We start from the raw sequence: 12,564 nt of genomic DNA on the forward strand, positions 1-12,564 counted from the left end.
ATGGAACAAGAAGACTTTTTTTTTCCATAAAAAAAAAAAATTCTTCTGGGGTTGTTTTCCACAGTGCACATTTCTTCTTCATAATCCTAGTCATGAATCACCAGGTAGTATAGAATGAGCACCTGCATGGATCATAGATTCCACAATCCAGCTTGAAAACTCAAATTTTGGGTTACCTCTTCCTCTCATAAGTATAATTCACATCCATGGGTCTGGTCTGGACTTATCTGGCCTCTCTTTTTTTTGGACAGAACTTGGATTAGGGCACAGAATTTCATTGTCTTACTCCTCTGCCTTTCCTTGAATCCAGGGCCTCTTAACCTCCACACTGTCTACATTTGGGGATGAATATTCCTTTACTCAGGGGAGGGCTGCTCTGTGCATGGTGGGATGTTTAGCACCATCTCTGACTTCTACCCACTAGATTCCAGGAACACTCCCACCCCAATTGTGACAACTAAAAATATCTCCAGACATTGCCAAGTGTCTTCTTGTAGGGTAAGTGGAAGTGGGAAAAAGCAAACTGCCCCTACTGAGAAACCACTGCTCTCTAATCCCTGAGGATCCCAAGACCTAGAATTGTACCAGGAATTACTTGGCCACCAGTAGATATGGTTCTCAAGGAGACCCATGTGTTTTAACCAAGTCAGTGTTCTGCACATTAGAATCACCTGAGATGTTTACTAAACCAAGAATTAGTATTTTTTTAAAAGCTCCCCCAAATCTCACTTTATAGACAGGACAGACAACTTCTGAGCTAGGTGTACTTAGGAGTCCTAATACTTATAAAAACTCCAAAACAACCCCAACCCCAAAACCCCACCAAAACACCCTCATCCCAAATTTATTTCAAATAAGAAATATCAAGTAGTTTCAAAGCAAGAAAAAAAATTCCATATGTCAGTCTATGCCAAAACATAGGCCTCTAAAGACATTTCATATTTGCCTTTTGTGTTTCTGTTATCATCACAGAGCAGTTGAGAAACAAGAAAGCTTTGGGGATTCTGAGCTTTGTAACAGTTTGAGTGAAGGTGCATCACTGGATGTAGAGCAGTTTCTCTGGTGCTTGTGGTTCATACTCTTTTGACCAAAGTGACAGGGAGGGGCCTGACCAAGAAGAAATTCCTGAAATGTATAATGTTTGCGATTGGCAGGAAGATCAAGGCTTAGCAACACTAAGGGTGGCCTCAGAAGGGAGGCTTTTTGATAATGTTCTTTAGCACATGAAAAATATGATGCAATGGCTACCTCTTTCCTTTGTTAGGGCTTCAATAACAGTGGGGATAAAACCAGACAGTAAATGTCTTCATAACCGAGGATCCAGAAGAATGATGCTCAGGTGTATGCTTTCTGGCAGCTGCCAATCCCACTTCTGGCCACCCAAGAGAGGCTGGCCAAAGTTTTAATCCAGTTATTGATCTTCTGAAAGGTGTAGGATGTATTTGATAATGTCCAACTTTCCATGTGACCTTAGGCAACTCATTTAACTTTGCTGAGATTTTGTTCCCTTATCTGAAAGATAAGCAGCATGGTATTTACCCCAGATAGTACTATGGAGATTAAATTAGATAATGTGTGTGAAAGTGCCTTGTGAAATGCCAAGCCCTATAGGAAGCCAATTGTATAAACCTGGGACTGAGCATGCTATTACATTATCACATTAAGTTCATATTTCTCTGGTTTGTCCTCCGATTGTTCGACCTCAAAGTGTGGGTTAGGATATGAGTGGTGAATTTCAATGAAAAGAACATAGACAAGGCCTCCAATAGCACCTCCAACCAAAGGGCCCACTACAGGAATCCACCAGAAGTTATTTCCAGCTCTGAAATAAAACAAAGAAATTTTAGTGAGATACCACTTGGCCTTCCCCCCTGGTATTACTGCTAGTTATTCACTAACCAGCTGGTCCTTCTCATGCTCGTGGCTCCCTTGTAAATCAGCAAGAGCTAAAGATAAGGGTGCTCACTCCAGCTGGGCAACCATCATCCTAGTTTTTGCAGTAACTCATTTCAGATGATCTGTGCTATTGTCCTATTAGTACTTGTGAGAGAAATGTCCTATGGGTTTTCCTTTCAAAACATATAGTCGCTGAACCCGTGGTCACAATTGTGGGCATCTAGGGAAAGTTCGGGAGTCAGTTATTCAGGAGTTGCCTTTCTCTCACTCTGAAATAATGAGTCATGGGGATTATGAATGGAAGGGAGATGTGGAGAGATTCCTGGACATCATTGGTGTATGAGGGCAATTACAAATTTAACAATAAGGAAGCATTTGCCAATGAATAACAATTAAAAAAAATCAAAGGTGGGTATATGAATTACCTACTAAATGTAATTTAATTCAATACTCCTATTTTGAGGTCATAGCTTAAACTTACTCTATGATAAGGACTTTTGTGCCACGATTCCCTCTCCCCTCCAGAAATCCCCAATGTCAGTATGTTATATTGGAGGTATAGTTCTGAGAGAAAGCAGGCACCTTTGTGAATTGTCACCCTCTCATTTGGAGACAGAAAATCCATTTAATAACTCCACTGAAAGGGCCGTGAATGCTCAGAAGCAAGTAAGACTATGCAGTGTATTGTTTAAGGATGTGTACATTTGAGATAAAACTTTTTAAAAGGAGTTCTCATTGTGGCTCAGCGGATTAAGAATCTGACAGATCCCTGGCCTTGCTCAGAGGCTTAAGGATCTGGTGTTGCTGTGGCTGGGGTGTAGGCCTGCAACAGCAGCTCTGACTCGACCCCTAGCCTGGGAACTTCCATATGCCACAGGCACCACCCTAAAAAGAAAAAAAAAAAACTTTTTAAAAGCAGGAGAGTTATGAACTAAAAACTTCACAATAATGCATGGGAGGCAGAGGGACAAGAGGAGCACACAGCTATGCATGAGGATTCCACAGTGTTCTATTTGAGGGAAGGATTCATGGCTGCTTTTTTTATTGTTATGCTTAATAACTACACACATGTTCCAGGGACCTTTTGTTTGTATCAAAGTTTGACTAGAAAGGATCATAAAGGGAGAGAGGACAAGATGGCGGAGGAGTAGGGGGACACACTCGCCCTCTCCCACAAACACACACAAAAAAAGCATATCTACAGAATAAATGACTCACACAGAACAGCAACCAATCGCTGGCAGAGGAACCTAAACTCCAGTGATGGCAAGAAGTTCGTGACATTACTGGGCAGATCGGGAGAAAAGAGGAGAGTGAGAGAAGGTGAATCCAAGCGGGACGGGCGCTCCCGAAAGGGAACTGAGGAGGAGAAAGGGATCCTGCACCCTGGAAAGTCACCTACTCGGGGGAAAGATCAAACAAACCGGAGGAATCTCCAGATGCAGAGAAGAGTGTAGCAGTAAGTTGGAGTACTGAAAAGCTGATCAAGAACTGAATGGACCATCTGAACTACGGGCACAGTCACCAAAAATTGAGACGCCTGGGTGGGGGCTGGGCACCGAGACCTCGGCTCCAGAGGTTAGTCCCCGAGAAAACGGGCTGGGGGGGCGGGGCGGAGTGGAGACTGCTTGGGAGGTCTAGAAACTGGTCCGTCAAGTTTGACAGGGCAGAGACTGCCTGGGAGACTAGAAAACAAAGCTGTCGCAGAGGAAGGGAGCAATACTCTAGGGGCGGGGAAGTGGAAAGCCGCATCAGAGGGAACCTGGGAGAAGAGCCTGGTCTGTGCCCGTGCTGGGGAGGGGAGAGAAGAAGGGGTGGGTCCCCATAGAATACTCCCCACGCCACAGCAAGCTTACATGCCCGCTAGCTAGCAGAAAGCTGTGCTTCCCAGCGCATCCCCTTCCCCCACCCCCGCCACCCCCTACGCTCTCGCCGGACCTGGGGCTGCCTGCCGTCCAGGAGGGCTGGCCTCAACAATTGCCTGAAGCCTACTACCGCAGGGGCTCTCCCTGCACAGGCCTGCTTGCCCTTTGGAGGGGCTACACTTCCGCAGAGCAGCACCAAACACCACCAGCCCCTGAGAAAAGGCCTGCAGCCCAGAAAAGCTAGAACAAGCCTAGCCAGGCTGTGAATAGATCTGCCTAATTCTCGGATGGTTTTTCTGAGTCGGGCTGCCCTGGGGAGGAGCCTCTTGGGTTTTCAGCGGCCCTGCTACCTGCCCAAGCCCTCAGGGGGTGCTGAGACCTAGTGGTCCGGCTGCATAGGACGGCCAGCTCCAGGCAGGACCCCCTGCAGCCCAGAAAAGCTGCAACAAGCTTGGCTGAGCCGGGAAAAGATCTCAGACGGTCTTTCTGAGTCGGGCTGCCCTGGGGAGGAGCCTCTTGGGTTTCCAGCAGCCCTGCTAGGCACCCAAGCCCTCAGGGGGTGCCCTGCTCCCGCGGAATAGCTGCTCAGCACCACCAGCTCCCTGGAGGAGCCCCTGCAGCCCAGAAAAGCTGCAACAAGCTTGGCCAGACTGTGAAAAGATCTGCCTACATTCTCAGGCCGTCCTTCTGAGTTGGACTGCCCTAGGGAAGAGCCTCTTAGGTTCTCAGTGACCCAGATAGCTGCTCCAGCCCCCAGGGGGTGCTGCACACCTGAGGAACAGCTGCCCAACACTGCCAACACCCTGCAAGAACCCCACAGTCTAAAAACACCAGAGCAAGTTCTGCATGACTAAGTGAAATCTGCTACCATCGTGGTGTGGACCTCCCAGTCCTGTCTGCCCTCAGGAAGTCCTCCTTTGCTTCAAAGAAACACTGTTAGCCCCATCAACACTCCAGAAAAGCCACACTGCCTCAAAAAAGATTGACCAACAACGCCAGCCCTCAGGAAATATTCCACGGCAGTGACAAGGCAAACACTGCCCAATAACGGAGAGTACAACTCCCTCAGGAGAAAGAAAACAACAAGCAAGATGAAGAAGCTGAGAAACCACCCCCAGTCAAACCAACAGGAGACCTCACCTAAAACAGTCAACAATGAAACAGATCTCTGCAGTCTGACAGACCTGGAGTTCAAAAGAGAAATAGTGAAAATACTGAAGGAATTAAGAGAAGATATGAACAGTAATGCAGATACCCTCAGAAAGGAACTAGAAAATATAAGGAGGAGCCAAGAAAAACTAGAACATTCATTTGCAGAGATGCAAACTGAACTAAGGGCAGTAAAAACCAGAATGAATAATGCAGAAGAACGAATCAGTGATATGGAAGATAGAATAATGGAAATCACCCAATCTGGTCAGCAGACAGAAAACCGAATCAAAAAACTGGAAAGCAATATAAGAGACCTATGGGATAATATAAAGCAGGCCAATCTACGCATAATAGGAATTCCAGAAGGAATAGAAAAAGATAAGGGAGTGGAAAATATATTTGAAGAAATTATCAATGGAAACTTCCCAAATCTAAAGGATACTGGGTTCAAGAGACAAGAAGCACAGAGGGCCCCAAACAAACTGAACCCAAATAAACCCACACCAAGACACATCATAATAAAAATGGCAAAAGTTAGTGATAAAGAGAGGATCCTAAAGGCAGCAAGAGAAAAGCAGAATGTTACCTACAAGGGAACCCCCATAAGAATATCAGCTGATTTCTCTACAGAAACACTACAGGCCAGGAGGGAATGGCAAGAGATATTTAAAGTGCTAAAAGGAAAAAATATGCAACCTAGAATACTCTATCCAGCAAGAATATCATTTAAAATAGAAGGGGAAATAAAAATTTTTTCCAACAAACAAAAACTTAAAGAATACAGCAACACGGAGTTCCCGTCGTGGCGCAGTGGTTAACGAATCCGACTAGGAACCATGAGGTCGCGGGTTCGGTCCCTGCCCTTGCTCAGTGGGTTAACGATCTGGCGTTGCCGTGAGCTGCGGTGTAGGTTGCAGACGCGGCTCGGATCCCGCGTTGCTGTGGCTCTGGCGTAGGCCGGTGGCTACAGCTCTGATTTGACCCCTAGCCTGGGAACCTCCATATGCCGCGGGAGCGGCCCAAGATATAGCAACAACAACAACAAAAGACAAAAAAAGACAAAAAAAAAAAAGAATACAGCAACACAAAACCCAGGTTAAAGGAAATATTGAAAGGGCTTCTCTAAACCAAAAAGAAAGGAAGGAAAGGGAAGAAAAAAGAAAAGAAAAAAAAATAAGAAGAGGAAGAACTAGGACTGAAGAAACAGCAATCAGAGAGCAGTCACTCAAATGAGCCAGCATACAGATTTAATCATGAACATGCTTCAAACAAAATAAAATTAAAAAGAAAAAAAGAGTCATCAAAACCGTAAAATGTGCTCAAGGGATGTTAGGAAATAAATAACCCTTTTTGTTTGTGTGTTTGTATGTTTCTGTTCTTAATTTTAATATAGTAATGAAGTGTTTGAACTTACAGGACCATCAGGCTAAAATACACAGTTATGGGAAGGGGTTAGCATACTTAAAAAACAGGGCAACCACAAGCCAAAACCAAATATTGCATTTGCAAAAAATGAAAAAAAAAATACACTCAAGTAGATAATAACAGGAGACCATCCAACCAAAAAAAAAAAAAAAAAAAAAGGAAGAATGGAGAACCATAGAATCAACTAGAACACGAGACACGAGGTTCAAATGGCAATAAATAATCATCTATCAATTATCACCTTAAATGTCAATGGACTGAATGCCCCAATCAAAAGACACAGAGTGGCTGAGTGGATAAAAAGGCAAAAACCTTCAATATGCTGCCTACAAGAAACTCACCTTAGGACAAAAGATACATATAGATTGAAAGTGAAAAGGTGGGGAAAAATATTTCATGCCAATAGACATGACAGAAAAGCAGGAGTCGCAACGCTCATATCAGACAAAATAGACTTTAAAACAAAAGACATAAAGACAAAGAAGGACACTATTTAATGATTAAGGGATCCATTCAAGGAGAGGATGTTACTATCATCAACATATATGCCCCAAATATAGGAGCACCCAGATACATACATCAAATATTAACAGACATAAAGGGAGATATTGATGAGAATACAGTCATAGTAGGAGACCTTAATACCCCCCTCACATCAATGGACAGATCCTCTAGACAGAAAACCAATAAAGCAACAGAGATCCTAAAGGAAACAATAGAAAAGTTAGACTTAATTGATATCTTCAGGACACTACATCCAAAAAAAGCAGAATACACATTCTTCTCAAATGCTCATTCTCAAGAACATTCTCAAGAATCGACCACATATTGGGACACAAAGCGAATCTCAATAAATTTAGGAGCATAGAAATTATCTCAAGTATCTTCTCTGACCACAATGCCATGAAATTAGAAATCAACCATGGGAAAAGGAAAGAGAAAAAACCTACTACATGGAGACTAAACAACATGCTACTAAAAAACCAGTGGGTCAATGAGGAAATCAAGAAGGAAATTAAAAACTACCTTGAAACAAATGATAGTGAAGACACAACCTCTCAAAATCTATGGGATGCTGCGAAAGCAGTGCTCAGAGGGAAATTTATAGCAATACAGGCCTTTCTCAAAAAAGAAGAAAGATCCCAAATTGACAACTTAACCCTCCACCTAAATGAATTAGAAGAAGAAGAACAAAAAAGTCCTAAAGTCAGCAGAAGGAAGGAAATTATAAAGATCAAAGAAGAAATCAATAAAATAGAGACTCAAAAAACAATAGAGAAAATTAATAAAAGCAAGAGCTGGTTCTTTGAAAAGGTGAACAAAATTGACAAACCCCTGGCCAGACTCACTAAAAAGAGGAGAGAAAGAACCCAAATAACCAAAATTATAAATGAAAAAGGAGAAATCACAACAGATACAGCAGAATTACAAAAAACCATAAGAGACTACTATGAACAACTATATGGCAACAAGTTTGACAATCTGGAAGAAATGGACAATTTTCTAGAATCTTACAGCCTGCCAAAACTGAATCAAGTAGAAACAGACCAACTGAACAGACCAATCACTAGAAATGAAATTGAAGAGGTCATAAAATCACTCCCTACAAATAAAAGTCCAGGACCAGATGGCTTCACAGGTGAATTTTATCAAACATATAAAGAGGAATTGGTGCCCATCCTCCTTAAACTCTTTCAAAAGGTTGAAGAAGAAGGAATACTCCCAAAGACATTCTATGAGGCCACCATCACCCTCATTCCAAAACCAGACAGAGATACCACCAAAAAAGAAAACTATCGCCCAATATCATTGATGAATATAGATGCAACAATTCTCAACAAAATCTTAGCCAACCAAATCCAACAACATACCAAAAAAATTATACACCATGACCAGGTTGGGTTCATCCCAGGTTCACAAGGATGGTTCAACATACGCAAATCAATCAGCATCATACACCACATTAACAAAAAAAAAAAAAAGTCAGAAATCATATGATCATCTCAATAGACGCAGAAAAAGCATTTGACAAAGTCCAACATCCATTCATGATCAAGACCCTCGCCAAAGTGGGTATAGAGGGAACATTCCTGAATATAATCAAAGCCATTTATGAGAAACCCACAGCAAATATAATCCTCAATGGGGAAAAACTGAAAGCCTTCTCACTCAAATCTGGAACAAGACAGGGATGCCCACTCTCACCACTGCTCTTCAACATAGTTTTGGAAATCCTAGCCACAACAATTAGACAAACCAAAGAAATCAAAGGCATCCATATAGGAAGAGAAGAGATCAAACTGTCACTGTATGCAGATGACATGATACTATACCTAGAAAACCCTAAGGACTCAACCCCAAAACTCCTTGAACTGATTAATAAATTCAGCAAAGTAGCAGGATATAAGATTAACATTCAGAAGTCAGTTGCATTTCTGTATACCAGCAATGAAACATTAGAAAAGAAATACAAAAATACAATACCTTTTAAAATTGCACCTCACAAAATCAAATACCTCGGAATACACCTGACCAAGGAGGTAAAGGACCTATATGCTGAGAACTATAAAACTTTAATCAAAGAAATCAAAGAAGATGTAAAGAAATGGAAAGATATTCCATGTTCCTGGAGTGGAAAAATCAATAGTGTAAAAATGGCCATACTACCCAAAGCAATCTACACATTCAATGCAATCCCTATCAAATTACCCATGACATTTTTCACAGAACTACAACAAACAATCCAAACATTTATATGGAACCACAAAAGACCCAGAATCGCCAAAGCAATCCTGAGAAACAAAAACCAAGCAGGAGGCATAACTCTCCCAGACTTCAAGAAATACTACAAAGCCACAGTCATCAAAACAGTGTGGTACTGGTATCAAAACAGACAGACAGACCAATGGAACAGAATAGAGAACCCAGAAATAAACCCTGACACCTCTGGTCAATTAATCTTTGACAAGGGAGGCAAGAACATCAAATGGGAAAAGGAAAGTCTATTCAGCAAGCATTGCTGGGAAACCTGGACAGCTGCATGCAAAGCAATGAAACTAGAACACACCCTCACACCATGCACAAAAATAAACTCCAAATGGCTGAAAGACTTAAATATACGACAGGACACCATCAAACTCCTAGAAGAAAACATAGGCAAAACACTCTCTGACATCAACATCATGAATATTTTCTCAGGTCAGTCTCCCAAAGCAATAGAAATGAGAGCAAAAATAAACCCATGGGACCTCATCAAACTGACAAGCTTTTGCACAGCAAAGGAAACCCAAAAGAAAACAAAAAGACAACTTTCAGAATGGGAGAAAATAGTTTCCCATTATGCAACGGACAAGGGCTTAATCTCTAGAATATATAAGCAACTTATACAACTCAACAGCAAAAAAAGCCAACCACCCAATGGAAAAATGGGCAAAAGACCTGAATAGACATTTCTCCAAAGAAGATATACAGATGGCCAACAAACACATGAAAAAATGCTCAACATCGCTGATTATAAGAGAAATGCAAATCAAAACTACCATGAGATACCACCTCACACCAGTCAGAATGGCCATCATTAATAAATCCACAAATAACAAGTGCTGGAGGGGCTGTGGAGAAAAGGGAACCCTCCTGCACTGTTGGTGGGAATGTAAGCTGGTACAGCCACTATGGAGAACAGTTTGGAGATACCTTAGAAATCTATACATAGAACTTCCATATGACCCTGCAATCCCACTCTTGGGCATCTATCCGGACAAAACTCTACTTAAAAGAGACACGTGCACCCGCATGTTCATTGCAGCACTATTCACAATAGCCAGGACATGGAAACGACCCAAATGTCCATCGACAGATGATTGGATTCAGAAGAAGTGGTATATATACACAATGGAATACTACTCAGCCATCAAAAAGAATGATGACATAATGCCATTTGCAGCAACATGGATGGAACCAGAGAATCTCATCCTGAGTGAAATGAGCCAGAAAGACAAAGACAGATACCATATGATATCACTTATAACTGGAATCTAATATCCAGCACAAATGAACATCTCCTCAGAAAAGAAAATCATGGACTTGGAGAAGAGACTTGTGGCTGCCTGATGGGAGGGGGAGGGAGTGGGAGGGATCAGGAGCTTGGGCTTATCAGACACAACTTAGAATAGATTTACAAGGAGATCCTGCTGAATAGCATTGAGAACTATGTCTAGATACTCATGTTGCAACAGAAGAAAGGGTGGGGGAAAAAATGTAGTTGTAATGTATCCATGTAAGGATAACCTGACCCCCTTGCTGTACAGTGGGAAAAAAAAAAAAAAAAAGGATCATAAAGGAAATAAGCACAAAACAGGGGGCCTGTCTGAGAATTCAGGAGACTTAGTTCTAATCTCACAAGGGTCCAAAAGGTCTTTGGGCAATTCTTCCTACCTCTGAGCTTCATTCTTCCGTCTGAATGGTGGTCCCTTCCACCCAGATCATCCAGGCACTCTCTTAGATCGTCAGTGCAGGCTCACAGTACGGTAATAAATCTTAGACTATGTAAGTGCAGACTCCTGGGAAGATCACTGAGATTGAGCACAGTGGCCACCAGGTGTCACTCTTACTGCATGAGCAAGAGGACACTGGCCCCAGCTGTTCTCGCAGTGCCCTTTCCCACACCTCCAAATTCAGGTGGAATTTTCCATGAGAGGCACTTGGACTCTGAAGACCTAGGTGCCTTCTCTTCAGGTAAGCACATGAGGTGAGTCTAAGCCACCTTATTTGGTCCGTTACTTCCTTTCTTCCACCACTACTTTATGGCTGATCCTTTCCTGTCATTAACAGATCAGGGTCCAAGATACCCACAGGCAGACATGTCCTCCTTTCACTGGCTGGACCCTCTTCCTTCTATCAGAGCTGGATGGCTTGTGCCAGGGTCATACATCCTAGGAAGAGCTCTGATATTGTTCCCTGTCTGGCCTTACAGGTAACAAGGTCATTTGCATGCTATGATTTGGGGGTTGCCAGGAAAATGCATTAATTGCTTAAGGTACCATCATCAGGGATTCAGTCCTTTGGTTAAAACTATTTTAAAAATTAATACCCCTGAGATCCTTCATCCATTAAGGTATTAACACTTTAATGTGAATTAGTAAGGACAACTGGCTTAGGAAACATCCTAATACTTAAGGAAAAAGTGAGAGTCAGGAAGGGTCTGTCTTGCCCTTGTCAGATTCTCTTTGCCGCCTCCTCCCTGTGATCCTCACTGCCTGCCATATGAGGCAGGTGAAGATCTGAGAATAAGACAGTCTTGGTTTTATCTTAGACCTTGGGGTCCAAACTAGGAAATCTCCTGAGATGCTTACCTTGGATGTAGGACCCTGAAAGGATGGGACATTCTAGGGACACTTTGGAGTCCTGTTACCCCTCAAAAGTTTTCTTGGGACCTTTTTATTGAGGATTATCAGACAGCCTAGATCTTTCCTAACTGGTTTCTGCCCCCCACCACACACACTCCTTTTTAATCTGTTCTGTATAATGATATCAGATTAATTTTTGCTATTGAAGTTCTAAACATGTCAAACTGCTGCCCTAAATCTTTTGCCACTCCCCATAACCTATAGAAGAGGGAGCAGCAAAAACCTCAAAGTCTCATTCTAGGAATCTAGGTCCTCTATGAAATAATTGCTCTTCCAACCTTCTTCACACACCCTTCCAGCTAGTCTAGTTCACTTGTTATTTCAACATTCTAACTTTGGATACAGACTCCTCTCTGCCTGAAATATCTCCTCTCTTCTCTGTTTAAGTATGTCCAAATACTACGAAATGTCCCTGGTTCTACCTCTATAATTCCTAAATTTGGAGCTGCAAACCTTCTCTCAATTCCTGGAATTAATTGGTCAAATTTCTTTAATGGCACTTAACGCTTCAACCTGTGTAAGAGACTGCTTACCCCTCTGAATTAGAATGTAAATAAAGCAGTGAAGGGTTGCACTAGCAGAGGGCCTTGAATAAAAGACCAGGTAGCTGCATGGAAGGATGGATGAATGAATGAATGGGTGCATGAAGGGAAAAGACCCTCCTGATGCTAACAAGGGACAGGGTGCTCAGAGTTTGGCATTAGGTGATTTCAGCATTCTCCCACAGATATGGTCTCCTACCATATACTCAATAATGCAAAGAGAGAACAGGCAAGATCTCTACCTGTTTTAGACCCATCATTACTCTTAGAGCTTTGTGT

The 12,564-nt window shown here is 42.4% G+C and overlaps 1 protein-coding gene across 1 annotated transcript in view; it reads right to left on the reverse strand.

Moving 5' to 3' along the window:
• Positions 1 to 1,635: 1,635 nt before the first annotated feature.
• AQP9 (aquaporin 9) overlaps positions 1,636 to 12,564 on the reverse strand; it is a 50,079-nt gene continuing 39,150 nt past the window's right edge. Inside the window, exon 6 of the mRNA NM_001112684.1 lies at positions 1,636 to 1,822. Coding sequence (NP_001106154.1) covers positions 1,648 to 1,822 — 175 coding nt within the window. The 3' untranslated portion in view covers positions 1,636 to 1,647. The remainder of the gene's footprint in view (positions 1,823 to 12,564) is intronic.

The sequence above is a fragment of the Sus scrofa genome, chromosome 1 (genome assembly GCF_054392235.1).
Source record: "Sus scrofa isolate SSC_HxYL_T2T_F1_AM1 chromosome 1, Sscrofa_HxYL_maternal_Yorkshire_Landrace_v2.0, whole genome shotgun sequence".
In the NCBI taxonomy this organism is placed as follows: domain Eukaryota; kingdom Metazoa; phylum Chordata; class Mammalia; order Artiodactyla; family Suidae; genus Sus; species Sus scrofa.